Source organism: Osmerus mordax, chromosome 24, assembly GCF_038355195.1.
Source record: "Osmerus mordax isolate fOsmMor3 chromosome 24, fOsmMor3.pri, whole genome shotgun sequence".
Classification (NCBI taxonomy): Eukaryota; Metazoa; Chordata; class Actinopteri; order Osmeriformes; family Osmeridae; genus Osmerus; species Osmerus mordax.
Window position 1 is genome coordinate 8,793,428 of NC_090073.1, and position 18,785 is coordinate 8,812,212.

General features: G+C 48.1%; 2 protein-coding genes across 4 annotated transcripts in view; one reads left to right on the plus strand and one right to left on the minus strand.

Annotated features, from left to right (window-relative positions):
- Positions 1-9,031: 9,031 nt before the first annotated feature.
- Positions 9,032-12,588, plus strand: LOC136932607 (L-serine dehydratase/L-threonine deaminase-like). 3 transcript variants are annotated; one of them, XM_067227777.1, is made up of 8 exons: positions 9,032-9,100; positions 9,574-9,742; positions 10,102-10,141; positions 10,333-10,472; positions 10,886-10,977; positions 11,357-11,584; positions 11,689-11,813; positions 11,928-12,588. In XM_067227777.1, the coding sequence occupies exons 2-8, from the start codon at positions 9,590-9,592 to the stop codon at positions 12,122-12,124; spliced, it is 975 nt and encodes a 324-aa protein (XP_067083878.1). In that variant the 5' UTR covers positions 9,032-9,100; positions 9,574-9,589; the 3' UTR covers positions 12,125-12,588. The 3 variants fall into 3 exon arrangements, with proteins under 3 accessions (XP_067083878.1, XP_067083875.1, XP_067083877.1); XM_067227774.1 differs by lacking the exon at positions 9,032-9,100 and adding an exon at positions 9,139-9,200; XM_067227776.1 differs by lacking the exon at positions 9,032-9,100 and adding an exon at positions 9,148-9,200 and having other exon boundaries at positions 9,577-9,742.
- A 2,119-nt stretch (positions 12,589-14,707) lies between these two features.
- The window catches only part of LOC136932611 (probable E3 ubiquitin-protein ligase HECTD4), a 39,787-nt gene continuing 35,709 nt past the window's right edge, over positions 14,708-18,785 (minus strand). The window contains 3 exon segments of the mRNA XM_067227782.1: positions 14,708-16,896; positions 17,556-17,778; positions 18,305-18,500. Coding sequence (XP_067083883.1) covers positions 16,760-16,896; positions 17,556-17,778; positions 18,305-18,500 — 556 coding nt within the window. The 3' untranslated portion in view covers positions 14,708-16,759.

Consider the following 18,785-nt stretch of genomic DNA (forward strand, 5'->3'; position numbering starts at 1 on the left):
CCATCTTGCATCCATCATCTACAGGGCTGATGTAGCTTTGGAAGACTTGAAATTGCAGGCTTGGTGTGTGGTTGCAGTTTCAACTCGCCAACACACCCACGACAAGATTATTCTAATACCGGTTAACGTACACATCCAGCAGGACTGAGGCCTCCACTTCCCAGGGAACAGCCAAGCTGGCTGTTCCATGTCGTTCCACACTGTTTCCAGACAGATAATTCCAGGTTTGTGCCCACTAGCGCCAGCCTTCCTGTAATTACATGTTATTCATTTGATTTGTTCATTAGTTCAATCCTTGGCTGGGTAGAGCCTAACTGGGACCCTCTTATTAGTGGTTCATGACTCTCTCTTTCTCTCTCTCTCTCTCTCTCTCTCTCTCTCTCTCTCTCTATCTCTCTCTCTCGCTCTCTCCATCTTTCTCTCTCATTCTTTTCTCTCTCTGCCCCTCCCTCTCTCTCTCCCTCTCTCCCCCACTCTCTCTCTCTCTCTCTCTCTCTCTCGCTCTCTCTCTCTCTCTCTTTCTTCTCTCTCTCTCTCTCTCTTTCTCTCTCTCACTATCCCTCTCTCTCTTTTTGTCTGTCTTTCGCTCTCTCTCTCTATCTCTCTCTCTCGCTCTCTCCATCTTTCTCTCTCATTCTTTTCTCTCTCTGCCCCTCCCTCTCTCTCTCCCTCTCTCCCCCACTCCCTCTTTTTGTCTCTTTCCCTCTCTCTCTCCCTCTATGTATGCTGGGTTCTGGAGCAAGCCTGGGCTGGAACCGAGGGGTGAGGGGGTGGAGGGGCGGGTGAGGGGAGAGGGGGGTTAGAGGGGGGAGAGCTTGGGGGAAAGAGGGGGGTTAGAGGGGGGAGACCTTGTCCAAATCCTACTCTGGCACTGGCACAGGAAGCCAACATCCACTCTGGGAGAAAGACAGGAAATGACATCACGGTCTGACTTCCTTTTCATCCACAAAGAAGATTGGAAGCTTCCATTCAGATTTGTATTCACTATGAAGGCACTGAGTGTGTTAGGAACCACTGGGAGGAGCCACAAACAACCTTCTAAGTTCTCTGTCTTTGTTCGTACCTGGAGGATAATTGGTTTGCACCAATACATACAAAACAGAAACAGATACAAGACTATAAAACAAAATACAAAAAGCCTACTTAGGGCACATCAAACGAAGAACAGTAGTCCCAAGTTGACGCTTGTAATCGTGGAGTTACATGACAAAGTAAAGAGCTCAAGTAAAAACACCACACCGGAGCGACAAGCTCCTTGACGCTCCACAGAATCAAACGCCCGAAGCCCGCAACATGTGACCTACCTACTGCTCCAGCTCTGTCCCAGTTTCCCTGGAGAAGAGAGACTGGAATAGAGAGACTGGAGCAGGTCAACGCGGAGGGGGGAGATAAATCTTTCAGTGTGGGAGGAGAGGCAGGGAGCCACACAGGGTTGTAAGTCTGGCCCCGACATCTCAGGTCCTGGTCTTTATTCTTGTCACACGCGGAGATCAGATGAGAGCTGGTTTAACACGCTGTCACATCAGGACAGCTGGATTACACACAGGTGGGTCTGTCTCACATGAAAGCAGAGCGGAGTTTGAGATGGGTGAGGGTTGAGAATTGAAGGGTGAGGATGATTGGGTGAGGGGTGATGGTGGGTGAGAGGAGAGGGTGAGGGAGAGTGGGTGAGGGGTGAGCCTAAACCCAGCTCCGCCCCCAGCCCCCCCCTCCCCCCCCCAGCCCCCCCCCCCCCCCCCACCCCCCCCCCCAGCGTGAGGGACAGGTGAACCAACACACAGACACAGGAAGACAGCTACTGTTACCACTGTAAGTTAAGGTAGGACAGAGTGGCAGCTCGTCACTGTGGACGGCAGCCCCGCCAGCCAGAGGAGATTAAACAAACCCTGACAAGAGGATCCGTATCTAAGATGCTGAGGGAAGGATCCCCTGACACAGACCTGCCAGTCTCCCCCAGACTCCGCCCACATCCCTCCTCTTCTGCCAGACTCACCTGTTCGCTCCTGGTCTTAGCCAGCCTCCCCAGCCTCCCCTTCCTGACCAGCCTCCCCTGCCTCCCCCAGCCTCCCTTCCTCCCCCAGCCTCCCCTTCCTCCCCCCTCCTCCAATGTCTCCCCCCAGCCTGCCCCCTCCTCCGCCCTCCTCACCCAGCCTCCCCCCCAGCCTCACCCAGCCTCCCCCCCAGCCTCACCCAGCCTCCCCCCCAGCCTCACCCAGCCTCCCCGGGGGCTGTGCTCCCAGGCTAGCGAGCAGCAGTAGGGTAGAGAACACGTGAGCAGGCTGCTGTTGGTTTAACCTGTCACTGCAGCCTCTGAGGGCTGAGCTGGAGAGCAGATGGAGGAGAGGAGCGGGCAGGAGGCCAGATGTATCACCTGAGACACTCACACACACACACATACACTCTCACACACACACACTCTCACACACACACACTCTCACACACACACACACGCACTCTCTCATACTCACACACACACTGTCACACACACACACACACGCACTCTCTCATGCTCACACACACTCACACACACACACTCTCACATACACATATGCATGCACACACACACACACTCTCACACTAGTGACAACATCACATGGATAATGGGTCACAACACTCCTTCACATCTTAAGATGTGGTGTTTACCTTTATAACTATACAAAACATAGCTCAGTCTAAAACTGCAAGCAAGTGTTTGTGTGTGTGGATGTGCCTTGATTTCATTGCCAAGAAGTAAAGCCTTTTCTCAATCTCTCAGTCCACAAATCCACGCGAGCATCCAGATCCTCCCAGTCGTGTTGTGCTTGTCAGACAGTCGACAGCTCGTTCAGCGCTCGTGTTAGCCTCGCCTCACACAGAAGCTGGAGCCTCAAGCTGTCTGGGGTCATTACTGCACAGTTACTCTCTCCTTTACAGATAGAGAAAAAGACACATATAGCAACAAAGAGAGAGAAAGAGAGAGAGAAATACACAAAAGGACGGCAAGAGAAGCTGACAGGCAGAAAGAGGAAGAGAGCGAGGAGAGAGACACACAAAGAGAAAGAGAGAGAGAGCAAGAGAGAGAGAGAGAGTGTGTGAGTGAGTGACTGAGTGAGTGAGTGAGAGAGGAGAAGAGAGACAGCAGGAGAGAGAGAGAGAGAGAGAGAGAGAGAGAGAGAGAGAGAGAGAGAGAGAGAGAGAGAGAGAGAGAGAGAGAGACTTCCAGAGGCTGAGTTGACAGATTAGACAGAAGTTACTCTGCTCTCCCAGGCAACCGTTGCCGGGGTCTTCAGTAGGGGGGGGGGGGGAGCGGGGGGGGTGGGGGGGGGAGCGGGGGGGGGGGGGGCTGCCTGGCAGAGCGTGGGGAACCACAGCCCGTCCTGTCAGTGTCTGACAGCCCCATCCAGAGTAGTGCTCATGGGGAGGGATGATTGATGATAAATATGTACTCACACAGGATCTAAATACCTGCACGGTCCACTGCGTTAGTCCCACCCCCTCACACATCCTCCTCCCCCCTCCTCCTCCCTCCTCCCCCCTCCCTCCTCCTCTCCTTCATCAAACAGCCTGGCTTTGGAGATGGGATTGGATGTAAGGGACTGTGTCTGAGCCGAACAATGCCCGATGGCTGGTTTAATAGTCCCAACAGGTGATGTGGAGACAGCGCTTAGGAAACAATCCACTCCTCATCAACACTCCTCTAGAGATCTGTATTTTACTGATAACAGACCATCTTGAAAAGATGAAGAGATTGGAAATAATTTTCACCCAACCGAATCATTGTGTTTGCAAGTGCGCTAAGATAAAGGTTGGGCTTCTTTGCCGTATTTCCACAAGCGACTTGATTTATTTTTCTTCTTTCTATTCTCTACTAGAATTAAATATTGATTGCTACTTGGTGATCCATGACAGGCATAGCACTGTACGACTGACATCGCACTTGACAGCAACACCTAGTAATTCCGGGCTTAAAACCTAGCATATCTAGTTGACAGTTACTCAAGCAGTTCTTGCAGTGAAAGCTTTATATATAATGGATGTCAGTATCTTACATGACCATCAATTCACCAAAATAACAGTGCGGATGCCAATAGGCTAGACACCCCCATGGTCTGCTACACAGCAGGCGGTTTGACAAGACTGCCCTCTAGTGGTAACACAGGAAGGTGTAGAGATTCAACTGGTACAAGATAGCTATTACAATCATGAACAGGAAAAAGACCAATCGCAAACAAATGCTCTTTGTACATTGAGACAAGAGACACACTTGTGCACTGTGGAAGCAGAGAGGCTAACCGGCGAATCAAAATAATAGTGTTGATCAAATGTTTCATACGTTAAGACTGGAAACGAAGTAGGCTTGGATTAGCCTGGCCGTCACCTAATCAGGGATCACAAAGAGTTCATTGTACTGGCGTATCAAGGGGAGAAAGGAAAGCGATTTTGGCAAAGACTGTTGGCTACGACAGGCAGACCTCCTCGGTTTCTGCAGACGTATTAAACAGACGTTTCAGCTGGACTGGGATTAGCCTTATTTACAATCCACAAACCACATGAGATGCTGTAATATTATGAAAATGTTTACGGTTATCACCAGAACCTGTGTGAAATCTATAAGAGCCGAGCCCGAGGTGTTTATCCAGAGTGTGCCTGCCTCAGCCTCCTCCCTCTCCCTCTCCGCCTGTGTGCTCGCTCTCCTGCGTGGGTCCTGGCTGTTCCCTGTCTCCTAGGTGTCAGGTGTGCTGTGCAGATCAGCTTACCTTGGGCCACTTGGGGTTGAGCGAGCGGGCTGTGGAGGCGTCGTCCAGCGCGGCCTGGTGGCGTCCCAGCTTGAGGAGGGCGGCGGAGCGGTTGCTGTAGAGGATGCAGTTCTGCGGGTCGGCCCGCAGGGCATCGCTGTAGAGGCTCACGGCTCCCTGGAAGTCCCCTCTCTGGCACGCCTCGTGGCTCTGGCGGACCTTGTCCATGAACTCGGCCTTGCTGAGCCCGCCGCCCGGCCCCTCCTCCGGCACGCGGCGCTGGGCTCGGCCCACCGTGCGAGAGCCGAAGATCGAAAACTGGGGGGAAAGAGCAGGTTCATCGGTTAGAACAAAGACATGGCCCTTTGCTACATGTCTGCCCCTCTCTCTCTCTCTCTCTCTCTCTCTCTCTCTCTCTCTCTCTCTCTCTCTCTCTCTCTCTCTCTCTCTCTCTCTCTCTCTCTCTCTCTCTCACTCTCACTCTCACCTCTCTCTCTCTCTTCTACTCTCTCTCTGTTCCTACCTCCCCCCCCTCTCTCTCTCTCTCTCTCTCTCTTCTCTCCTCTCTCTCTCTCTCTCTCCTCTCTCTCTCTCTCTCTCTCTTTCTCTCTCTCTCTCTCTCTCTCTCTTTCTCTCTCTCTCTCTCTCTCTCTCTCTCTCTCGCTGCCGTTCCTGTCACACTTCAGTTAAACCACTCAATAAGCATGACAAATGCCCCCTCGAAAGATATCTTTACATATTTAGGACATATTTTTAGATAGGTAAATGATGACTAAATGTATTCCAGGATTAAAGCAGTAGACTTCATGAGTGAATGGCCAGTGAGGACGTTTTGGGTCGGTTGACCAGAGCTGGCTACGTTGTGTTATGTGTCAAAGTTTCCAGACTTCCATCTAAGACCGGGCTGGATGAGTCTGTCTGGTCATCTCAGATGAACAGGCCCAGTCCGCTGTGGTCCAACACCTCCACAGAACCCAGACTGGAGCAGGGCTAAGCTAACATGACACTACAGGTGATTTAGTCCTACTTTCAACATGACACTTAGAGGAGGAACAAACCTACTTTCAACGTGACACTAGAGGTAGCATAGTCCTACTTTCAACATTACATTACAGGTGAAATAGCCATTCTGTCACCATGACACTACAGGTGAAATAGTCCTACTGTCAACATGACTCAGTGGCATGTACAGTGCAGGATTGTGGGCTGGTCACAGAATCCTGCACCCTCTCTCACTGCACTCTGCTCATTAGCTTCCACAGGTCTGTGGATACTAGAGCGACACAAGCTGATACTGGGACTGAGGTCATCTAGGTTTCCTCTGGGCAGGGAGGGTGCGTAGCTGCAGGAACCTGCTTCCTTGTGGCATTAGAGATTGGTTAGGATCTAACGGGACACGAACCGAGGGACGATCCCAAACTGAGATGTAGTTTGATGAAGGAGGAGGGAGTGGAGGGTGGGTATATCTCTGTGTGTTTACCAGTGTATTAGTGTTGAGAGTTTTCGGATGAGGGAGCTATCTGGTGACATGATAGATGAGGGTAACAACAAGCCCTCCACTGGGCTGTAAACCTCACCTAACGACCTAACGACCTAACGACGGGATGGTAAGTAACATGTAAATGTGTTGCAGCATGCGGTCCACTGTGTGAAATGACCTGTTTGTTTTGGTGTGGCACAGGGGCAGGAGGGGTGGAGAGAGAGGAAAAGAAACCGATAACATGTCCTGAGTCTCTATTGTATTGCGGTAGTGGTCTTGTAGACAATAACAAGAGGAAAAACAGAGGCCCACACGCATGCCTATATACACAATCATACAACGTGCCAACAGCAGGTATAGATTCACAAGCATAATTAGGGGTGTGAAAGTCTTTAAACTGGATCCTGGTGAGGTTTTCTGAAACATCCTCTGAAAGTCGTAAGCTTTTCACAACACTAAATCCTTAGATGTAAGTTCTAAAACACAACGGAGGTGTTTACAAACATACTGCGAAAAAGTGGCCAAGCTACATAAACCCCAAAAATGTGACTTATATCACCGTTATAGTGTAGCGCACACTGTACTTATAGTTACTTGGAACTATTTAGAGATCAGTGTTGTCGTATGAAGCCATTAAATTCAGTCAATAAATATCTAAACACATCCGGCTTTCAATAACAAAGATAGCCAACCGCTACTTCAGTATGCACGACTGGAAAATCGATAGAAAGTTTACGAGACTACGATGCTCTGCAACGTAACAGTAGGAGATATTCTGTGGTCAGTCGAAGAAAAGAAATGACATATGTTCTTCAATTTACATCTTATTTTAAATAAATAGTTGACTATATTGGATGAAGTGATCATAAAATATGGAGGATCGTGTTAGTTCGTGATGTATTTACCTTTTCCTTTAAAGTCGCTTGCCTCTCCATCCTGTCTGTGTTGTATGCTACTCGGTTTTTGAAACGGGCTCTTTCATCCCGTTATAGACCAGCTTCATGGACACAGTCTAGTTTTAAACTCAAAAGTCTTCGACTCTTTCCAAAAAACGGTGTTGATCAACTGCACGAGTGTCTACAAACCGTATCAAACGCAAGATCAGATGTGGTTTGTGTGCGTTGCACAAAGTTTTCTCAAGCACAGTGCGCCATATTGTCAGTCTTTTTCCTTTTTTTTCCTCTCTTTCTCCAGTTGCCATAGCGGATTTCTACAGTCTGTAGTCTACTCTACAGAGACCGTATCTCAGGTTCCCATGCCTTAACCTAGTAGCCTATAGTCCAACCCATTGGACCCGAATAAAGTCAAAATCGCCTAAAGTGATTTCGTATCGGATACTATTAGGCTGAGCAAACTAAGTACTGGTTTCGTCCAGTGAGGAGATGTCAAAGCTTTGGGGTGCAGCCAAACACAAATGGAATTGTGTAGTAAATAATATTAGGCTTTTACTACATTCAGTGATAATAGCTTAATTCAAGTACCCTAATCGTTTGACATCTACCGTGAAAAAAAAGGGTAACAAGTTGTTTAATAATATAATGAATGCTAACACCAGGCACAGGTGATCGATCAGTTGTGGCTGTATCGTTTAGTGTTGAGGAACTTTTTCCCCCTGCAGACGCAGATCACCTTTTCTGAATTTTACGTCAGTAGACCTATTAACCAGCAACTCTGTGGGCCAACATAAAATAAAACAGTACAGCATAGTAGACATAAAACGAGCATGTAGGTAGGTTGTCAGCAAACATTTTTGGTGAACTATCCCTTTAGAGTAGATTTCGTTCCACGTCTTCTCTTTTTGTTTAATTCGTATTTTGGCCACAAGAGGACGCTGTCTACCCTTTTGAACTCCTAAAGTAGTTTGCTGATGAGAAACGCTTATTGTTCTGTTGTCAGTAACTAACATCAGTTTACCGCCATCTAAAGTGATTCAGGAAAAAAAAAATGCAAGGATCTGCATAAAGCCCTATCCTTTAAGTTAAGTTATTGTAACAAACTGACTCGGCATATACGGGTTTGTTCTGTAGGCTAACAAAAATTCAACTAATATCCCACAATTGTATTCTGAGTTTGTGAGTGTGTCTAACTGTTTACAGAACAACGGTGATGCACTGTCTGGATCCTTCAGTGACCTTTTCTGGGACCCGAAGGCGGATATGTCAGGTTCGTCAATCCGGATCTATCGAGTTCGAGCAGTCAACATGACAGTTGCCTGACATTAGGATACTCGTCTGCCCTTGGCACCATTGAACCCGTCCGCTTTTGGTAGTAGCCTATCGGATCCAAAATAGTACCGACTCTTTTGGTAATCCCCCGGTGTGCTATAGCCTACACCTGCCTCTTCAGCTGAAACCGTCACAGTAGAGAACCTCGTGTATAATTGGCTGGTACATTCATTTTGATATTTAACGTCCGCTATGACCCATATTAGAAAATATGCTGTGTCTCACAAGTTTTTAATGAGTCACCCAAACAATAATTTAAAATGTCAAATCACAACAACAATGCTAACAAAAGCAAGACTATGGACATTTAGTATTTATATTTCAACAAAATTCGACTAACGTAATTAAGAGTTTTAAGGTTTTTTATTTTGTTTGCTAAACTTTTATTGATCGTATTTTGTTAAAAAGTAAAGTAGATACTTAAATGTTCTTCTTCTGCCTTTAAATTATACGCTGCTCTGACAAAAGGATCTGGGTCGACCATTAGACCAGACTATCTCCGTTTCTGTTACGTAATACACTGTAACAGTGATAAACGGTCAGACTGAAATTCCTTATTCGGTGACAGATGCGACACCAGCTCTCATCCTCCACCTGTCAGGCGTGGTCTGACGACAGAGGAGTTCCCAACGCTGATTGGTTGAGGAGGTGGATTCCCAGTGACAAGCCCACGAGAGCAGGTATATAATGATTCAAGATGTTGTCTAGAGAAAAGGCACATTTATAACTGACTATTCGACTTACGAACCTCTTTATTGCTATTTCTACAAACCGGATCTGGTAAGATTGAATTTCAAGACACTTTATACAATTATATCTCAGATTAAATAATTTACACTTCAGTTATTATACTGGCTGTGAACTTTTTTTCCCTGAAGTAGCGGTTTGCTATGTGGTGTTAAAGTGTATGAGCATATATGTATGTAATGTAAGCTACTGTAATAAAAATGTAAATGCTACTAACTTGTTACAGTAGTACATAGCACACTGCAGTAGTTAAACAAGTGTCACCAGACAGTAATAGTTGTTATCAGCAATCCGTGGACCAGCAGTTAATCAGCAGTGTCACATACCATATTCATCACCAGTGAGAGTTGACGTGAAAGCTGGTTGTTAATGTGAAGGTTGACGGGTGTGTCTTGGTCGTGTCCAGTAGAGACGACAGAGAGATGAAGACCCAGGAGACCCTACACGTAGCCACCCCGGCCCGGGAGAGCCTGCCCCTCACCAAGCTGGCCGGCACCTCCGTCTACCTGAAGCTGGACTCCTCCCAGCCCACCGGCTCCTTCAAGATCCGGGGCATCGGACACCTTTGCAAGACCGTGAGTGTCAACGCTACTCGATAAGTTCCTTCAGGCTCTGTTTGTACGGACTGGAGGGGGGGGTGGAGGGGGTGGGGGGGGGGGGAGATATATCAAGTAAAATGGCCCGGGGATGTGATTTGGCTAGTCAGTTGTCCTAGGGTACTCGGCAGTTATGGGCCACGAGGGAGGGGCTGAGAGGAAAGGGGGGGGTTCTATGCAGCACTGTGTGTTCCGACTGGTACCAGTTCAGACCAGTTTGAGGAAGTCTGGCTGTGTTGGCATGGCAATCTGGTGGCATGGGTTTGTTTCTGTAGTGCCCAGTGCCCGTGGAGTGGGGGACTTGAGTGAGTCATGTGCTTCTTTGCTTTGTCTTGCAGTGGGCTGAAAGAGGTTGCGAGAGATTCGTCTGTTGTTCAGGTGAGCAACCAATCAGAGTCTTCGGATTTGATAACAGCCACAGTACATGCAATGAGGATGTTACGTAACCTAAGAAAAATATGTAAAAATGTGTAAAAACATCATTTCAAGCATGATTGTCAGGGTTGTGTTAGGGCTCTACATGCGACTTTGGATGTTTTGTGACGTTTCTTTAACTCCTCATCACACAGGTGGAAACGCTGGAATGGCAGCGGCCTACTCCGCCCGGAAACTCGGAGTCCCCGCCACCATCGTGGTCCCCAGTGTCACCCCCAACGCCACGGTGGACAGGCTGAAGGACGAGGGCGCTAACGTCATCATCCATGGCAAGGTAGGGAGTCAGGTGGCTGAGCGGTTAGGGAATCAGGCTATTAATCAGAAGGTTGTTTGCCCAAGTGCCTTGCCCAAGGAAGTTGTGTCCTTGGGCAAGGCACTTTACCCTACTTGCCTCGGGGGGAATGTCCCTGTACTTACTGTAAGTCTCTCTGGATAAGACCGTCTGTTAAATGACTAAATGTAAATGTAAGGTCAGAGGTCCACTCCACAGATACTGTATTAGGACAGCAGTTCGCCATTAAACGATACAATACCAAGTGCATTACCTAACACTTCAGAGTAGATAATACACAAGAGAGGGTACGTCAGGTTGATCAATGTTTATGAGTCAGGGAGCATTAACAGTGAACATGAGCATCTGAAACTGCTTGTTTTTTTTAATAACAATGATTTATGTGCCATTCCCAGGCGCTGAATGAGAGTATTGAGTATGGACAGCAACTAGTGGCAAATAACCCTGCCTGGATCTTCATCTCTCCCTTCGACGACCCTTTAATCTGGTGAGTGGTTTAATCTGCCCTGATCATCACCGCCTCTCTGATAGCGTGTTGTGTAGGAGATAACATAGCTGAGATAGCGAGATTTGAGACTTGTGTAAATTGCTTCCAGAGATCACTATATGTACAAGCACGTGTTTATGGTTTGTGTCCCAACCGGCCTATAATTAGACACATATCAGCTCAACACTGTAGTGTGCGTGAGGTGTGTGTGTTTTTTATCAGAGCTGTTGTAAAATATTGTTTTTACAGCACATTGAGTCCTGGTTTTTGGTGACATAATTCATGGCAATAAAATAGATTCACAGCGATTACGTTTTGCATTCTGGCTTCTTGAAAACTCACTTGCTGTGTGTGTGTGTGTGTGTGTGTGTGTGTGTAGGGAGGGTCACACTTCCCTGGTGGAGGAGTTGGAGTCACAGCTGCAGGTGAAGCCGGGGGCGGTGGTGCTCTCCGTGGGGGGCGGGGGTCTCCTGAACGGGGTGGTGGAAGGTCTGCGTCGCGCCGGCTGGGAAGATGTCCCCATCGTCGCCATGGAGACCGTGGGCGCGCACAGCCTCAACGCTGCCATGAAGGCCGGGAAGCTGGTCACCCTGCCCGAGATCACCAGGTACGGATGTCGCTAGAGATGCTCGCTCTCGGACGTCCAACAGACGTACTTAAGTGACGTGTTTTAATAATAATAATCATATTTTGTTGCTTTTTGCTCTGCAGTATCGCCACGACGTTGGGCCTCACGAGAGTGTCGGCGCAGACCCTGAAACTCGTCGGCGAGCACAAAGTGTTCTCCGAGCTAGTGACAGACCAGGAGGCCGTGAAAGCTGTCGAACGCTTCGTCGGTAAGTGTCCCCACGCACATCCCTCCACCTTCTCCCTAGAGTCTCCCAGGTGAGACCGCGAAAAAACTTCTCAGAGTCTGAACACTCGCTTCTTCTCTCTTCCCCCGTCCTCAGATGACGAGAAGATCCTGGTGGAACCGGCGTGCGGCGCTGCCCTGGCGGCCGTGTACTGCGACATCGTCGGTCGCCTGCAGAAGGAGGGCAAGCTGGCGAAGGATCTGGGGCCTGTGGTGGTCGTGGTGTGCGGAGGCAACAACATAAGCATCGAGCAGCTATGGAGGCTCAAGAAACAGCTGGGCATGTCTTCCTAGGCGATGGCCCCGACCAGAGCGACCTCATGCTTCACTATTTCAAACCGACACTCCATTCCGCTCTCGCGCCGGTGCTCTCACACAGCCAGGCCCAGCTACGCGCTGTCTGTGTGAGGGTCAACGACAGCAACGACGAACCCCAAATCATTCCAGACTTCACCCGCATGCGCCTGGACTTGTGGCTGTCTCGCGGACTCATTGAAGGACTGACTGGATGAGGATTGTTTGACCCCTTGGCCTGATCGAGGGATTGATCTGTCTAAATGTAGACACTGCTCTGGCAGTGGATGTAGTTTTTGGAAAATGATATCCTCTTGAATCATTATGGTCTAGGTAGAAACCATATAGAGGTGTATAATTATTTGTTGGCATGTTCTATGTTGATGTAAAATACTATTTTAGCACTTTCTTCATCCGCTTTTGTACTGTATTTAAGATGAATAAATTATATTTCTTTTCCTGAATGTGCTGTCTGGAGAGCCAACTATCTTCTACCCATCCCAACCAGATGCACAGTATAGTAAAATAACAGTGGACACACTGAGCACATTGTCCTGTTTTTCAAACAGTAAAATATTACAAAACCAAATCCAGAAGATATTGGTGATGGATATTTAGAGAATCTGTCATTTTCTGTATCCAAATTATACCATTCCACACTATACCATGTGGACTGCTGTTGGTTTGATCACATTCAGCCTCAGCTGAGGTTGACTTGATCTTGTAACAGGCTCTTAATTTACATTTACATTACATTTAGTCATTTAGCAGACGCTCTTATCCAGAGCGACTTACAGTAAGTACAGGGACATTCCCCCGAGGCAAGTAGGGTGAAGTGCCTTGCCCAAGGACACAACGTCAGATGGCATGACCGGGAATCGAACTGGCAACCTTCGGATTACTAGCCCGATTCCCTCACCACTCAGCCACCTGACTCCCTCTTAATGAAGAACTGGATACAGTGTTTTCATGCTGACCAGTGAGTACTTTCACCATAAATAGAGAGCGCAGTACGCCATCAAGAGAATGTCTTCAACTAAACCTGCAAGCTAATCATTGTCATTACAAAGACACATCATTACGCATTGCTATTAGTTGGTTCAGATCCCTTAACCCGTGTGTTATCTTCAGGTCATTCTGACCCATCAGTCATTGTGACCCACCGTCGTATTGCGACAAATTTACCTCATACAAAAACAAAGTGAAGCATTTTCTTTTAACCGTTGGCCTGTCTCAGACCCCCCACATTGCAAAGGTTAAAAGAAAATTATTTGTATTTGTTTTTGTTTTGGGTAAAATTGGGTAAACTCAACGATGGTTCGTTATGAAGCTTTGGGTCATGTGACCCGAATGCAGCACGAGGGTTAAACGATTACATTTAGAAGGTCATTCAACCATAAATCAGTTATTTAACCAGTGAAAGATTCTCCATTCGGGGTGTTTCGAAATGAGGCTGAATTAAAATATAATTGACCTTATGATTAACGTTTCGGATGACAGCAGATAAATTGAGGGTTCAACTCATTTTCATCTCGATCAGTTCAGTGCCAATTTCATAGGACATAGTAATTATGGCAAACCCTGTCTCCCTACTGTTCTAAATAATCTTCTGATCTGTGACATTGTAAGTTTCCCTGCCTGAGCTGTCATCTGATAAAAACACAACCATTGAGCCATTCTTAGCTTTTATGGCACCATAACTCAGAAAATTCACATATGAATGATAACCGGTATTGACCCCATTTACAGTAAAGAAGGACTGCTCAAACCAAAAGTGTTGCTCATGTGTTTTAACCTTCAAACCCCTGAGTTATCTACAGTGTGAGATTGAGACAGGTCAACAACTTGCCTCATTTCACAAATCCTATTCTGCGTCTGAGCAAGAGGTAAAAAGTCATGTCAATAGGTCAGAATGAGGGTGACGTTGGAAGATGTAAACAATTCCTGTTTTTTAAAAGCTCGACCGTGTGATTGGTTAGTTTTCGAGGGCTGCGACCCGTGTCGGCATCCTCATTGGTCATTAAAAGGGATGCCGGTGAGGAGTCCCCCCGTTTCAAGACACCCAACTCCAAAGAGCCCGGGGCCAAAACATGACAAGGATGCATCACACGTCTGGTCCTCACAAGTCCGGTAAAAATGCAGTCTGGACCTGCTGTAAATATATATATAACATGCAAAGGAAGGTGAAATATGTGGGGAGGGGGTGTGTGGGGAGTGGGTGTGTGTGTGCGTGCGTGTGGAGGGAAGGTGGCAAGGGCTGAAATCCAGTTGAAACTGGTCAGAGCCAGCCAGGGCTGCTCTGTTAGGTGTCTGGTTAAACATTCCTGTCAGCTGTGACGCAACACGTCTAGAAGACGAGGCCTTACATAAAAAGCATGTCTGAGAGGAATAACAGGCTTTCACAATCGTCAGAAAACCCAGACTCACGTAGCTTTTCTCTTAAGTGATGCCTGTAGCTGAACTTCTATTTATTTCTAAGACAGATTACTTTAAACGCTGCTCGGGCAAGAAGTCATCATGGAAGATGTCATCGCGTGGAGGGAAAACAAAGGAGACACTAAAATCCACACACTCGCTTCAAGCTTACATCAAGACATTGTTTTTTAATTGTGACACAGAAATCATAAACGCCATCCGATTCTTTACTTCTGTATAATCCATTTTTAGATATCTGTGTTAAGTTTCCGATGTGCAGAAGTAAGACAAAGTTAAGTTAATGCAACCATAAATAATTGTCATAAATATCAAGTAAATGTACATCACACATTTTCTCATTTACTCCTCTGTACGGATATGTCCTTTTTATGATCTCGGCTCCTTCCTTAGAGGTATGAATGGAGTGGGGAGAGCGTCCATATTAGCAGCGGTAAAACCCTTTAAAAGAACCAAACCCAAACTAAATTGGCAAGCAATTCAACCATCTTAAATATTTCAGTAGCTTCCGTTGTGTTCTTCAAGTTCCCATCCAAGTAAAATTACTTTTCACTCGTACAAGAAAATATGTTTCACCATGAGGAGAGACAAGAGTCAGCTGAGTTACTTGTCACTTCAAATTTAGTAAAAAAAAAAAAAAACCTCAACAAACAGGATATCCAGTTGAGAATATCACAGTTTGTGTGTTTCGTCATATTTTTCTTGGAAGAGTAGTGCAGAAGAAATGCAAAGAAAACGAATCGGGAGAAATGAATCAGCAATTTTTAAAAAAAGGACAAAAAGAAAAATGCCAAGAAATATAACAATGACCTATTTACATATTTTTTTTGTAGAGTCTTTGCACAGCTATAACATTTTGGTTATGGGTAAAATAGACGAAAGGTACTGCTGACTTCCTGCTCTGACAGGAAGTCAGCAGAAGGCAGAACTAAAGTGAATCCGCCCTCCGAGGTGAATGTTGAAAGGTGTGAATGTGGAGGGGTAGGGGGGTCGTAGCACATTCAGTAGCAGAAGCACTCAAGCTGAGCAGCTAGGGAGGGACACATATCCCTCCCATTGCACAAAAGAAACACAGGTTTAGCAACACAAACATATGAGCACAGCAGATCTGGCAACCCAATACGTCCCAAACCTGGCAACCAGGAATAACTAGTCAGAGCTTCAAGTCAACCTCACCTTCCCATGCCGCCACAGCCGCTAGGAAACTTAAAGAAAACTCAACTTTAAACTTTACTCAATAGATTAATATGACTTTTTACATGACTCACATACCCTCTTTATCGACTTGAATAAAATATATTCACTGTTTATATATATATATATATATATATAGGCAGATAAGTTAGGTTTGTCCGTAAGCAGTCTTCACAGGCAGTAACTACATGACTTCCTCCGCAGTGCTTGTTCATGTGGTTTGCTGCTGAGAGCAGCTCAGACCAGGCCCAGGCCTCGTCCTGTCCCTGGAGGACATCACCCAGGCCTCGTCCTGTCCCTGGAGGACATCACCCAGGCCTCGTCCTGTCCCTGGAGGACATCACCCAGGCCTCGTCCTGTCCCTGGAGGACAACACGTGAAGGGGAGTACTGAGGGATGCCAGTCCCCATGTAGGCTGCCCGTCCCTGGGAGGGAAGAGGCGGGAAGAGGAGGCTTGTTCCAGGGCCTCCCTTGACAGAGAGAGGGAGGGAGAAGGAGGGAGGGATCAAGCCTGCTGGAAGGGGGGATGTAGGTGAGAAAGGGGGGAACATGGAGGTGAAGAAGGATGAAGAGTTTCCTCTACAGACTATGTGCCCTGTCACCCCCCCCCACCACCACCTCTGTCAGTAATGACGTCACTCCAGGACTCAGTGCAACCAGAACAGACATCGTCATCAGTGTCAAGGCAAGTGGGGATCTGACCTCTGACCTCTGACCCCCCCTGAATAAAATCAAGTGAAACGCACTCCTGAACAAAATGTCTCAAACCTCTCGCGATGTTATTTAAATATTGAAGTGCAAATACAATGAGGAGGGGGGGGGGGGGGTGGAGGAGAGACAGAAAACAAGCAGCATCAAACTATAAAAACAGGGTAGAAACCCTTCTTCAGTGTGGTTCTGACAGAGCGTGGGTGTGGTCGTAGGGGAACTTGGACTACATGATGAGTGGGGGGGGGGGGGTGTTAGCTGTTAAGTCACATGGAGGTGTTGTTTCCGACGGCGACGCCCCTAGCCGCTGAGCGGGTCCTCTCGGTAGTGGATGGCGTAGCGTAGCTTCTCCAACATGGCGTCCAGGGACGAGTACTGGGGAAGCTTAACCATGAACATGCAGGTCTCCACCCGGATGTAGCGCGAGTCTGGAGATCCTGTCCACGCAAGCACATGGAGGAGAAGAAACACAAGTTAGAGCCCAGAAACCGGATTTGGCTCACTTTCACTCTAATGAAGGAGTCTAGGCAGTTTAAAAACACCCTGTCGGGGTGAGGTAACGTCTCGCTGAGGTAATAGCGCTGGATGTACGCACGTCATCTCTTATCTGGAGTGCTTTTGGAAGCTATTCAAATGTTCTGTCAAGGCTGAGTGGGATTAGCAGCTGGATTACAGGTAAAACCTTCAACATGAGAAGTACTTTTAATCTGCTCTCCCCGCGGGATCACATCTGCCTTTACAGCCCAGCGGAGGACAAGACCCCTCGCCTCTGGAAGGGAACACGATCGGGTTCACGGCTTCCTCTGAACCAAACCGCTCAGTACTGGAACTCGCTCGTTTCAAACTGTTTGGACTAATTTACAGACACAATAAAGGGCCGGGGAGACCCAAAAATAGAAACGAGGATGTTCAAAGTCTGGCTCGGGCAGAGACACTATGAGCCTGGATGATAATCACTATCAGAGATTCCTGTACCAACAGCCCAAAGAGGACATGGAGTAGATAACAGGGATAAGATGTCTGTCACACACACACGCACAGACACACACATACAGAGACATGAATCGATGTTTTTGCCGCTTCCCTGTCCCAGTACCTGCGGGCCCGTCAGGGGGGGCGATCTTCATGGGGTAGGGGGGCACGTGGGCGGTGTCCGGCCCCCCGTCCTTGCAGGGGCAGGTGAAGGGGATGCGCTCCTGGTTGCAGGCGAACTTGATGAACTTGCAGAGCTCCTCCTGGGTGAAGGTCTCCAGCGCCGCCCAGAAGAACTCGATGTGCGGGTCAGTCTCCATGAGGCCCACCTGGTACATGGTGTGGGCCTGCGAGAGGAACACTCAGGTCACTGGATGAGCGGTCATGGACTCAATATGACTTCACTTTTTTTTTTTTCTATCAACAGATGGCTCAAAGTTTGTGGGTGGGTTGTTGGCATGTGGGCAAGAAGCGTACCTTTTTTATGTATTTGAATTCATATGTTAAAAGAATGTTTGTTGTTTAAAATCAATAAAAAAATAAGGATAAAAAAATAAATATATATATATATGACTTCACCTACAGTATCGTACGTACAATACTAAGGAGCTACACTTCCTCCTGTAATAATCTACTACATGGCTCTGGATGAAAGAGCCTGCTAGAGGGAGAAAGGCCAGGTGTGTGTCTACCGGAATGGCTGAGCGGTTAGGGAATCGGGCTATTAATCAGTTGCCGGTTCGATTCCCGGCCGTGCCTAATGACGTTGTGTCCTTGGGCAAGGCACTTCACCCTACTTGCCTCGGGGGGAATGTCCCTGTACTTCCTGTAAGTCGCTCTGGATAAGAGCGTCTGTTAAATGACTAAATGTACCTTGAGGAACTCCAGGTTGATGGAGGGCAGGCCGCAGGTGCGTAGCTCCGCCTCCAGGGGGCTGAGCATGGTGAGGAGCTGCAGGGGGATGACGGAGGCCAGCCCCGCCCGCACCGCCCTGGTGCACTCCTGGTTCTCCAGCTCCCTCAGGCGCAGCGCCCTCACCGCCCGGGCGTACACGTCCTTGTTCTCCCAGCTGGACACACACACACACACACACACACACACACACACACACGGTGTGAAGTGGGGGAGGGGGGTCTGGGGGTGGAGGGGGGTCTGGGGGTGGAGGGGGGTCTGGGGGTGGAGGGGGGTCTGGGGGTGGAGGGGGGTCTGGGGGTGGAGGGGGGTCTGGGGGTGGAGGGCGGTCTGGGGGTGGAGGGCGGTCTGGGGGTGGAGGGCGGTCTGGGGTGGAGGGCGGTCTGGGGGTGGAGGGCGGTCTGGGGGTGGAGGGGGGTCTGGGGGTGGAGGGCGGTCTGGG

Excerpts from the sequence above, each read along its gene's own strand:
- LOC136932607 (XM_067227777.1), top strand. The coding sequence starts at position 9,590 with ATGAAGACCCAGGAGACCCTACACGTAGCCACCCCGGCCCGGGAGAGC. Across the intron at positions 10,142-10,332 it reads GAGATTCGTCTGTTGTTCAG|GTGGAAACGCTGGAATGGCA; the intron begins GTGAGCAACCAA and ends CTCATCACACAG. Across the intron at positions 10,473-10,885 it reads ACGTCATCATCCATGGCAAG|GCGCTGAATGAGAGTATTGA; the intron begins GTAGGGAGTCAG and ends TGCCATTCCCAG.